The 13,161-nt window shown below is 37.9% G+C and overlaps 1 protein-coding gene and 1 pseudogene across 1 annotated transcript; both read right to left on the minus strand.

The window, feature by feature from the left end:
- Nucleotides 1-4,952: 4,952 nt before the first annotated feature.
- LOC117485893 lies at nt 4,953-6,954 on the minus strand (annotated as a pseudogene).
- A 4,403-nt stretch (nt 6,955-11,357) lies between these two features.
- LOC117485894 (olfactory receptor 49-like) lies at nt 11,358-12,302 on the minus strand. The gene has a single exon (XM_034134595.1). The coding sequence runs from the start codon at nt 12,300-12,302 to the stop codon at nt 11,358-11,360; it is 945 nt and encodes a 314-aa protein (XP_033990486.1).
- Nucleotides 12,303-13,161: the final 859 nt, after the last annotated feature.

Below are 13,161 nucleotides of genomic sequence, written 5' to 3' on the forward strand. Positions count from 1 at the left end.
TTAACTCACAGCTGCTTATTATAGTAGTTACAGTATTATTTCTCACCTCAATATTTTCAAAACATAGAGTGACTTCTGAAAAACATAATTGACACACATGCCTCTGAGATGCTGTTTCCGCAGTGAGCATCATGTGCAAAGTGTCTCTAAGAGTGTGTTCTCCTACTTAAGTGATTTCTCTGATGACTTGACACAAGCTGGGAATTCAAGCATGAGAGCTTAGAGAGAAGTCATGACAGTTTGTTTGGTTTCATATTAGGGGGAAGTCAAATTATATCACAATATAGTCAAAACCAGGTATGTAGTGATGACAGTTTTGATTGTTTTTGTGCTTAATATATGTAGGCTATGAATAATGTATATAGGCTACTCTAGTATACAGTTTTTTTGTGGCAATTTGTGGTAACTTTGTGGATGTTTTTTATTGAATACCCATTCAACATCTCTGGGAACAACTCAATGACAACCGGCTGGTGCCGAGGACTCACTACATTTTCAAAAACTTATCAGCTTTACTCCTCTAGTCTTAAGACACTCATGAAACAGAAAACATATATTTCTGTTAATTTGCTACACGTTGAAACCATATATATGTATGATAGGAATAATTATTTGAGGAATATGGAGAAATTCTATTCCCATTAAATTATGGATATGTTCTTGGATATGTTCTTGTTCTTATAAAAAATAGTTTACAGCAATGCAGAAATAAAAGAAAATTATATTAATAACCGAATGTTATGACTTTCAGAGAGTTTCAAAATTAGAAAACACCCTATTTCTAGTAACAGGCCACACATGGTTCAGAAGTTAAGGGTGCCATTACAAACTCCAATGATATTACAGGAAGAACATTGATTTAATAATGTACGTAAACAACAAACATGACTATTGTTGGTGTGTTAAATCAACATAGGAGGTAAATGAATAATATACTTTAGACAGCAGTAAGTAGCCTTACTGTGCAGGCCGAGGTTTTATCTGAAAAGCTGATGGCAGAAGTGAGGTCACAGGCCGGGATAAACAGACAATGTCATTTAGACAAAGAATACATTATATATGAAATATGTTGCACTAAATAAGAATGCATAAGACAGGGGATTCAGTTGCTATTTTGTTCAATGATTCCCTTCAATGCAAGTAGACATCTTATGGAAACGTTGCTTCTTTTGAATATGTGGCCCTTCAGCTGAAATGCTCCTCTTGAGCTATGTTCCTAAATATCTATAGAGCACCCAAATACTGTGCAATTTTTTTTGATGACTTTACTGAACTGCTGTCTATAGTGTGTATTGACTTTGACCGTCTAGTCATTGTTGGGGATTTTAACATCCATGTGTAGACAACCCCCAGGACAGAGGGGCTAAATAACTGTTTTGTGCTGAGTCTGATGGACAGACTCAGCATGTGACGGATCCGTCACACAATAAGGGGCACACTCTGGACTTAATTATCTCTAAGGGTCTGAACATCTCTAAGGTTGTGGAGACTGATGTTGCGCTCCCTGATTATTCCTGTGTTTTCTTTGAGAGCTCTATATCTGTTCAAACACAAGTGTTATGTATGCGTCACATTAGGTGTGACTGTGCCGGGATGGCACCGGGAGTTTGGGGATGTGTGAACCGGTAGTTGTTGTTGTGAAGCCATGGCAGCTGGTTCAATAAACGGTCAACTCAAAAGTCGTAGTCCATAGTCTTATTAACAACAAGTTCAAAAAGTGGTAACCACAAAATGGTATTTAACTGAAAACACAAGGGAAATGTTTATTCAGAATTATTCTTCCACACTTGCCCTCACTAACATCTCAGTAAATGAGCTGGTAGATAATTTTAACTAAAACATTTAAAATGTTATAAATGCCATTGCTCCCACTAAGGTAAAGGAGGTGTCCTGGAAGAAAATATCTCCATGGAGAAAGACCATGACCGTGAGAACAGAAAAAAGTGTCAAATAGCTGAACTAAAGTGGCGAAAAATAAATCTCTAGGTTTATTTTGAAATCTATAAAGAGAGACTTGGCTTTTATAATTAGGAATTGAAAAATGCACGACAGTCTTTCTTATCTGACATCATTGACAAAAACAACACATGTGCCTTGTTTGCTACCGTCGACAGACTAACAAACCCCCCCTGTGTCAGTAGCCTCTGAACTTCCATTCACCACGGCCTGCAATGACTTTGCCTCCTTCTTCACGAATACAATTCATAAAATCAGACAAGCAGTCAGTGTCTCTGTATCAGGTACAGCAAATATGTTGTCCCTGTGTCCACTTAAAATCAATTCAAACACCATGACACTATTCCATCTGATTAACGATAAAGACCTAGAGGACATTATACAACATCTGAAATCCTCCTCTCGCTGCCTTGATATTATATCAACAAGCTTTTTCAAAAATGTTTTTCATTACATCGCCTCAGATCTACAGCACTACATATATTATACAAGTCTCTTCACTCAGGTGTATTTCCACAGGCCCTGAAAACTGCAGTCATAAAACCACACTTAAAAATTTATAATCTAGACGCTTCAGTAATTAACTGTTTGTGGCCCTATCAAACCTTCCATTTCTAGGTAAAATCTTTGAAAAAGTTGTTTTTCAACTGCTAAGTCATTTCTTGCATTTAAATAACTGTTTGGATGTGTTCCAGTCAGGCTTTCGACCGCAACACAGCACAGGGATTGCTCTTGTTAAGGTATTCGATGACATCCACTTACACACAGACAGTGGCAGAAACTCAGTGTTAGTATTATTAGATCTTAGTGCTGCATTTGAAACTGTTGACCACAACATATTACTAGACCAACTGGAAAACTGGGTTGGACTTTCGGCAACAGTTCTAAATTTGTTTGAATCCTACGGTCTTAGAACTGGAAACACTTTTTGTATGGGTAACCACACATCTGAGTTGACAAATATGACATTTGGGGTTCCTCAAGGCTCCATCCTGGGGCCTCTTCTCTTTAACATCTACATGCTACCACTGGCTCAGATAATGAAAAACAAAAAAATAAGTTACCATAGCTATTCAGACGACATTTACATAACCATTTCACCAGTAGACTATGTTTGACTGACAGGTGACTGGAGGTGCAGCTGTACAGGGAGGAGAGCAGAGGTCTGGAGATGCTTGCACAATAGCATGTCTGGGTGGATCATTGCAGAGTTATAGGTCTTCTTTAGCACTTAACAAAGGATGTCTTACTACACCTATGTAGTCGGCCACTTCTGATCCACACCTAATGGCGCGTTTCCACTACAGCCCGCAGCCCGGTTTAAGAGGGCTGTGACGTCAGCGGCCCGTCTTTGGTTGCGTTTCCACTTGGCCTAGTACCGGCCGGCGGGTCCTAATTCACAGTTTTTCTGGCCTCATAAAATCGTGGGTCCAGGGCCAGAGACAACGAGGCTGAGTCGGGCTGAGTATGCTAAACTAGAGAGAGCGTCGCTGGCAAGGGGGCAACAACTACAACAAGATGGACATATTTGACCGTGATTTAATTGTAATACACGTTTCAAAATGATGCCGAAGTAACAACATACTGATACCGGTTAGTAAAAACCATGAATTAATGCTTTGTCAAGTCTGCAGACAGACGGCAGGGGAAAAACCTTTTAAAATGCTTGTTTTCTAAATGGAGATTGGCTAAGCTAACGCAGTATATGCTCCAACCGTCCACACTCACAACAACGGCCTATACAGACATAAATAAAGCAGCGACTGTATTCACCATGACACAGGCAGTCTGTGGTTTGTACTTGTTTAACTTTTGTCTAGTTTCTGAACATATATGAGGAGCTGTGAGCTCTGAGTGCTAACAGCTAACGGCTGTGTTGTTTTTTCTGGGGTCCTCTGAAGATCACGTCACGGCTCCGCCTACACTGCGTTACTATAGATACTGCCCCAGTTCCTAAACTGTAATGGAAATGCGCCATAAAGTGAGCCAGTCCTAACGAGGCCCAGCCATACCGAGCGGGGCCGAGCGAGGCCGTGTAGTGGAAACGCGACATAAGGCTGAGTGATAACCTCTGATAATGCCTATACATATACAATAGGCTAATAAGAATTAGAAAATTGCAGAGGAAAATCTTTGAAAATATGGGCTCATACTTTATTCTTGACACCTTCATGAAATCATTAAAGTTGTTGAAGAGACCCAACAAGGACTTAATAATATTTTTCACATTGAAATGTAGTTTGGCTCACTTTGTTGACATTGCCAGTCTTTTAAATCAGATCAGCTCTCCACTTTAAATATAGTATATAGTATTTGTCATTTGTAAATATTGTTAGTTTGTTACAATAGTCTTAAAATAGTTTCCTTTAAATAGCTGACATAACAGTCCTAATTTCATTTTATTTAGTTTTGCTACATATTTGTGTGTCTTAGCATGCACCACATACCAAAGCAAATTCCCCGTATGTGTGGTAATAAAACTGATTCTGATTCTAATTGGGGCATTCATCCCTCTTTTTTTGGGAGGGGGGGTGCCCTATATTCAAAATATAGCATTTTCTTTTTTCTGCTAACAGTGACCAAATTCTCCCTTTTCCTTATAAGCATTCCAGTTACTGCATGGGTGCATAGATCCACTGAGGTAACATAATGAAGTAAATCCTTTTTTTCTGAGTTGCTGCTTGAAATGCTGTTGTTTATTTAAGCTAAAGTAACATTGTCCGTATTAACTTTAATTTGCTCTGCCCGACATCAGATTTGCTCAAGATTAAAACCTACTGCAAAGTTTGCCACTTTTTTTGTTTTCATGTCCCCAGAGCAGCTTCAGATGGACTAATTGCCCCTTTTGCAGTAACTATTCAATTAATAACAACTAACCTAACTGTGACTTGCATGGGAAATTGTGACGACGTTCACATTCAAAGCGAGGGGGACTTCCTCTTCTTTGGTGACGTGATGTCCGAAGAGATTGATTGACATATGAGAGCTCGGTAACTTTACTCAAATTGTTTACTATATTTTGCACTTTTAATTATTTGTCTTATTTGTGTCAATTTGAAACCATATATCAGAGGATTGATAATTGGAGGAACAATGATAAATTGCATTGCCATACAATTCTGGGCACTTTATGGCAGTCCTTTTGAGCCAAATCGCATGTACAACAAATCAAAAAGCAAAGATACAACACCCACTGCTAAACAGAATAAATGTGGTACACATGTCTGCATAAATTTACTCCAGTTCTCTTTGGAGGCTTTGCATGTTCTGATCAGATGTATATAAGACCAACCAACTAACATGAAATGACAGAAATAAAATGTATAATTCAAAGCTGGAATAACAATGTTTGCAATGGAGGCAGATCAAGCTAGATTAGCAACTAAAAAATTAACACAGTAGATTTTTGGTATTTGTGAGCCACATATCCTTGATGTTGATGTTGTTATTGTGCTCATGAACAACATGTAAAAAGGAACAAGCCAGGCAAAAAACACAAACACACCAACTTTCTGTTTAGTCATGAAAGAATGGTACACCAGAGGTCGACATATAGCCACATACCTGTCGTAGGCCATTAGCACTAGAAAAGAGAAATCTGCAGCAGCTGAAGAGTGCAACACAAAACCCTGCAGAAGACATCCAGCATATGCAGTGGCGTTTTTATATGTACAAAAGTGGTGGGGCACAAAAAACGTAGATGTCTATATATAAGCTTCTGCAGTGACGTGCAGTGAGGTTCATGGCTGGTGAGGCACTGGCACTGACTCTTCAGGTTTACAAATATTATATTTTGACCTAAACCAAAATATAATATTATTTTCAAAAGCTTTTTTTGTCTGATGCTTCGATTAATTTTAAACAGACAGTTCAACAAAAGGATACCCAAAAAATGTCATTTTATCATTTAAATATTGAATTGTTCTCTCTTAGTAAGATCCCATTTTCAATAAAATGGCGGTCTTACCTTGACTTGAAGATGAAGTCCATTTGCCTATCCTTCTGGACAAACATTTCTATTACTTTTTTGTAAAAGTCCTTCCTCCTTATGTTCTTGTAGTTTCAAAAGTCTATCATAAATCTAATCCATAGATTTATGATAAAAAAATTATATAAGTAGGGTAGACATGTGGATGTTATCCGGCTAATCAAAACATTTATCTAACAGGTACGTTTCCCACAGATCTTATTTCGAGCTATTTTCTAAAATCCTCTGGAGAAATCTCATTGCTTTTTTGTGCTTACTTCCTGGTTTTAGGACGCGCCACTGCAGCTCTCTCGTCTCCTCTTCACACAGCACACTTTTCGCGGCACACGTACTTACAGCCAATCAGCTCTGAATGATTTGAGATGACGTATGGTGGGGATGGTAGCTCCATGCCCCTCTGGTCATTATTTTTTTGCCACACACATTTCATTACAAAATACTCTGAGCATGCGCAGTGAAGTTTTTACAGTCACCGTTGACTTCACAGCGAGAGGAAGGGGCATAATCAGGTTTTGTCCCACATGGCTCTAAACAGCTCAATAGGCACACACTGTGACTGTAGACACACTAATTAGAAGAACACAGACTAAAACAGCAATGTACAGACGAATCAGATGATTAAACATGATCTTAAAATATATTTTATATATTTTTTTATTTATTTTTTTGCATTTTTGTAATCATTATTTGTAATACTTTCTGCTGACACTAGGTGGGGCTGTGCCCCACCTGCCCCTAATGACCAGTCGCCACTGAGCATATGAAATAACATGAGTGGTAGACAGAAGATCAATCAGGAACTTTGGGTAAAAGCCTGCTGTCCCATAAAGTCCATTTATACACAGATTACACAGGAAGATATACATGGGCTCGTGAAGCTTTTTGTGCACGATGATGGTCACAATAATGGTCAAATTTACCAGCCAAATCACAAAGTAACACAGCAAAGTGAGAGTGAAAAGAACAACTCTGTAGTTTGTCGTCCCACTTAGCCCTGACAGAGTAAACATAGTAACTACTGAAACATTATTCATCATCAAATCTTAATGTTGTTGTTTATGTAAGCTAAAGTAACATTGTCTATATTAACTTTAGCTTAGCTCTGCCCTGCAACAGATTTGCTCAAGATTAAAACCTACTGCAAAGTCCCCACAGCAGCTACAGATGGTTGATTGACATATGAGAGCTCGGTAACTTTACTCAAATTATTTACTATATTTTGTTTCTTTGAACTTCTTGCATGTTAGTTCCCCTCTACAGAAGAACTTATGACCCTAACAGATTATATGATATGTACATATAGATATGTTAATAGTTATGCATCCTGTAGATAAAGGCTGACAGGACACACTGAACTCGTCATCAATGCAAATTCAGAAGGTTGTGTGAAAAAATAATACGGTTATTAAAAGAAAGTATGTAATACAACTAAATTAGACCTACTGTAATTCTCTTTTTTTTTTTACTTCAATCCCTCAGCCTGTTACCTGAAGCTGGTGGCACACATTGACTATATGACTGTAAAGAGAAAGTCATTTTTTTAGGGAAAGAACCTGAAGTTAAAGCCACCTACTGAAGTGGATCGTTAATTCCTGTACACATAAAGCCCCCTTAAAGTTAAACTCTGTCCATCCTGCAGACCAGGAGTTTTCCTCCGTCACCTCCCTGGAGCTCATCGGAGCCTGTGTGTGGCCCCTACCATGCTCATCAACACACTCTCACTCCCTAAGCATCCAGGAGCGATGCTTGGTCAGGGTCCCGTGGCGTCCAGTTGTGACGCGCCAAGGCTCCTTCAGCTTCATAAACGGACGCAAAGAGCTTTCAACTGATTGCAATGTATTCCCATCGGTGGCGGTATTTGACGCTTAGGGAAGCATGGCATTCGTTTGTGTCGGAGGCTGTTAAAGGCAATGTGAGCGTCCATTCCCATTGGATAACGGAGAATTGTACACCCGGAAGTAAGTATTCCCCTTACTGTCGATTGATTTGACAGTGATATCTCCACTACTCATCAACTCAAAAACACCAGATTACTGTATCCTTGTTAATTAAACGATGGTTTTAGTGTGTGTACAATGCTTTTGTCACGTTTTCAAGTCGTTTTCTATGAGTTTTGGATGGCCGAAGACATTACATTACCCACAATCCTCTGTAGCAACCATAGACTGTATAAAAAAATTAAATAATACATTATTCCGAGTGTGCTTGCTTTTCTCTTCAAAAACACCAGATTATCCTTGTTAATTAAACGACATTGATAGGTTTTAGTGTGTGTACAATGCTTTTGTCACGTTTTCCCCTTCAATTCTGAGAAACAAGTCGTTTTCTATGAGTTTTGGATGGGCCGAAGACATTACATTACCCACAATCCTCTGTAGCAACCATAGACTGTATACAACAATTAAATAATACATTATTCCGAGTGTGCTTGCTTTTCTCTTTGAAAGTCATCACATAACGGCATTGTAATACATGTTTCGGCTGCATTAAATATGACATATCTGCCGTAGTTAACTCTATGTATAGAGCCCTGATGACAAGACTTCTAGTCAAACAGGAACTGCCGCCAAAACTGAAAACTTGACGTGGATCTTAAATATATAAGCAATTAAACAACATCTTACATTTCTTTTCACACAATACGTCTCCTTGCAGTATCAACACTAATTCGGCTGACTTTTATATTTGATCCAATTGGTAGATAGGCTGTATTTACGCCATAACGGTGCACAGCTGATAGAAAGGGACACCTACTGGTTAAAGCATGTTGTTGCATTTTATAATTTTATTATTAGATATGAATAGGATCCCTATAAAATATATTCTTTACTCGTCGTTATTCTCTACTAATAGGTAATTAAAGACTGTATATAATGACTATTTTGCACATCCCATTCAAGATTTCAAGATTTTCTAAGGTTTATTGACATATCATATTATACACAACTACGGTGTAGTTATGCAATGAATGAAAAACTTGGGTCGCAGGTTCCTCAACAGTGCATTACAAGACATCTATCAATATGCGTGTACCTCTACCATTACATTGTCATATTCTGCACATATACTATCTACATACATCTTATAAGAGTATAATACATATGTATAATATCAGTTAAAATAAGTGCTTAAACATAGTTAACATTGCAGGAAAGCAATATATTAGACGTTAAGTAGTTGTCAGGCTTAATATTTATATGTAGATTGTGGTGATTGACATTATCCACCCACAGATCTAGGGGTTGGGGTATTGTTCCGCACGGACATTTGAGTGAGGCGGACTTTCTGTTTCCGCCGGTATTCTTCTCCTCGTGCATGTTGTTGTTGACATGAAGTTCAGATGCAAAATAAAAGTCTAGCTTGTTCATTTGATACCCCGCCTCCGACTCCCGTCTCTCGGCACCACAAGATACAAATTTCACTGTGTGTGCTGTGTGCTCTGCATGTGTGACCATCAAAGAGGATTTCATCCCTCCATATTCATCTTCTATACCCCCAAAGCTTTTTTCTTATTCAAAAGAAGACCTTAACCTTAAGTATTCTTTAATGTTTAAATAAAGCCTTATTAGTTTGTCTGTTTTGCACATCCTCCTATTGATATCTAATAATAAAATTATAAAATGCAATAACGTGCTTTAACCAGTAGGTGTCCCTTTCTATCAGCTGTGCACCGTTATGGCGTAAATACAGCCTATCTACCAATTGGATCAAATATAAAAGTCAGCCGAATTAGTGTTGATACTGCAAGGAGACGTATTGTGTGAAAAGAAATGTAAGATGTTGTTTAATTGGTTATATATTTAAGATCCACGTCAAGTTTTCAGTTTTGGCGGCAGTTCCTGTTTGTCTAGAAGTCTTGTCATAGAGTTAACTACGGCAGATATGTCATATTTAATGCAGCCGAAACGTGTATTACAATGCCGTTATGTGATGACTTTCAAAGAGAAAAGCAAGCACACTCGGAATAATGTATTATTTAATTGTTTTATACAGTCTATGGTTGCTACAGAGGATTGTGGGTAATGTCATGTCTTCGGCCATCCAAAACTCATAGAAAACGACTTGTTTCTCAGAATTGAAGGGGAAAACGTGACAAAAGCATTGTACACACACTAAAACCGTCGTTTAATTAACAAGGATACAGTAATCTGGTGTTTTTGAGTTGATGAGTAGTGGAGATATCACTGTCAAATCAATCGACAGTAAGGGGAATACTTACTTCCGGGTGTACAATTCTCCGTTATCCAATGGGAATGGACGCTCACATTGCCTTTAACAGCCTCCGACACAAACGAATGCCGTGCTTCCCTAAGCGTCAAATACCGCCGCCGATGGGAATACATTGCAATCAGTTGAAAGCTCTTTGCGTCCGTTTATGAAGCTGAAGGAGCCTCGGCGCGTCACAACTGGACACCACGGGACCCTGACCAAGCGTTGCTCCTGGACGCTTAGGGAGTGAGAGTGTGTTGTGCTCATAGTCTCAAAAATCATGGGAGAGAGAGCCTGAATGCTGTTGCTACACCATTTTTCTTGTATAATGTAAACACCATACTTTCAGAGTGTTTTACTTATGTCTTAGTCAAGGGTCATGTTTTATATGTTTCAGGTTTCACATACTTTCTGACTTCGGCTTATATCACATTTTATTTGTACCAAGTTTTGTAAATGAAGTTATTAGATTTTGGGTTTTATTAGATTTATTTTCAGATACATTTTGAACACACACTGATATAACCATTTTTACATAGCATCAAACACAGGTTTAACACTAACGTTTTTTTTAAGAAGAAAACCTATTGAGGACCCACTCAACATCTCTGGGAACGACTCAATGACAACCGGCTGGTGCCGAGGACTCACTCCATTTTCAAAAACGTATTAGCTTTACTGCCCTAGTGTTAAGACACTTATCACACAGAAACATATATTTCTGTTAATTTGCTACAATTTAAAACCATATATGTATGATGGGATTAATGATTAGAGGAATAGGGAGAAATTCTATTAAATTATGGATATGTTCTTGAGCAACACTGAGCCCACACACTGATCTGAGAATAACAATATTGTGCAACTACTCAAAAGAAACACACCTGTGTGAAACAAATCATACGTTTTATGATAAGATACAGATGTATTGAAATCTAAACTACTAAAATATAGTAAATGTGAGATACATTAGGAGGAACATTTGAAATATGATTGTAGTGATAAAGATAACTTAATGTACATTCAGTCCTAAGAGACAGACAGGCTGTCCCCTCTAAACTACTTTCTTTCACTCTCTAAGTACTGAGTTGGGCCTTATACTCTGCACATTTTACTTTATCTAAAGATTAACATTTCTGTTAGACATATTGGGTTTTTCTGCACACATTTGTATATACAAACTGAACTTTCCTTTGTGAACAGCTCACGACTTTAATCCAACAACTGATCCTCTACCACACAGAGCACTTTTAATTATTTGTCTTATTTGTGTCAATTTGAAACCATACATCAGAGGATTGATAATTGGAGGAACAATGATAAACTGCATTGCCATAAAATTCTGGGCACTTTGTGGCAGTCCTTTTGAGCCAAATCGCATGTACAACAAATCAAAAAGCAAAGATACAACACCCACTGCTAAACAGAATAAATGTGGCACACATGTCTGCATACATTTACTCCAGTTCTCTTTGGAGGCTTTGCATGTTCTGATCAGATGTATATAAGACCAACCAACAAACATAAAATGACCGAAATAAAATGTATAATTAAAAGTTGGAATAACAATGTTTGCAATGGAGGCAGAGCAAGCTAGTTTACCTATCAACCAGTTAACACAGTAGATTCTCGGTATTTGTGAGCCACATAAACTTGTTCTTGATGTTGTTATTGTGCTCATGAACACCAAACAAATGGGTATTAACCAAGCAAAAAACACAAACACACCAACTTTCTCTTTAGTCATGAAAGAGTGGTACACCAGAGGTCGACATATAGCCACATACCTGTCGTAGGCCATTAGCACGAGAAAAGAGAAATCTGCAGCAGCTGAAGAGTGCAACACAAAACCCTGCAGAAGACATCCAGCATATGAAATAACATGAGTTTTAGACAGAAGATCAATCAGGAACTTTGGGTAAAAGCCTGCTGTCCCATAAAGTCCATTTATACACAGATTACACAGGAAGATATACATGGGCTCGTGAAGCTTTATGTGCACAATGATGGTCACTATAATGGTCAAATTTACCAGCCAAATCACAAAGTAACACAGCAAAGTGAGAGCAAAAAGAAAAAGTCTGTAGTTTGTCGTCCCACTTAGCCCTGACAGAGTAAACATAGTAACTACTGAAACATTATTCATCATCAAATCTTAATTTCTATTGTTATTTTAGATTACATTTTAACATTAGATAACATTTCAGTAAGCTAACGCTTTATCCAAAGTGACTTACAATAAGTGCAATAAACCATAACGATTCAGAAGAAAAGTGCAGATATATTCGCTTCAAACAAGCCAGACCATTTGAAGTGCTGATGCATTAGTTACACTCTTTTGTGCCCCTTTTGTTCCACACTGCAAACATCAGAAATTGCATTTGCACGACCTTAATGATGGGAGATACAAAGGTGCTTTCTGTTCTGTGTCCAATCATTGCCTTACATACCGTGTTGTTCATTTTCTCCCATGGCATTAGCCTGCAATGACATTGATACCATGTGACTTCAAACTGAGATGTGTCGGTGTAGTCCTTGTATCAAAACAAAAAAACAAGTCGCCATTGCACTTTTTATAGCCAACCAAACCCCTGTTGGATTGAATTAAATCATTTCAAGGTTAATATTATACATTGTGATTGAAAAAATAGTTTGCAGCAATGCAGAAATAAAATAGAATGATATTAATAACTGAATGTTATGACTTTCAGAGAGTTTCAAAATTAGAAAACACCCTATTTCTAGTAACAGGCCACACATGGTTCAGAAGTTAAGGGTGCCATTACAAACTCCAATGATATTACAGGAAGAACATTGATTTAATAATGTACGTAAACAACAAACATGACTATTGTTGGTGTGTTAAATCAACATAGGAGGTAAATGAATAATATACTTTAGACAGCAGTAAGTAGCCTTACTGTGCAGGCCGAGGTTTTATCTGAAAAGCTGATGGCAGTAGTAATGTCACAGGCCGGGATAAACAGATAATGTCATTTAGACAAAGA

Source organism: Trematomus bernacchii, unplaced genomic scaffold, assembly GCF_902827165.1.
Source record: "Trematomus bernacchii unplaced genomic scaffold, fTreBer1.1, whole genome shotgun sequence".
In the NCBI taxonomy this organism is placed as follows: Eukaryota; Metazoa; Chordata; class Actinopteri; order Perciformes; family Nototheniidae; genus Trematomus; species Trematomus bernacchii.

Coding starts and splice junctions, on each gene's coding strand:
- LOC117485894 (XM_034134595.1), bottom strand. CDS start 12,302: ATGATGAATAATGTTTCAGTAGTTACTATGTTTACTCTGTCAGGGCTA.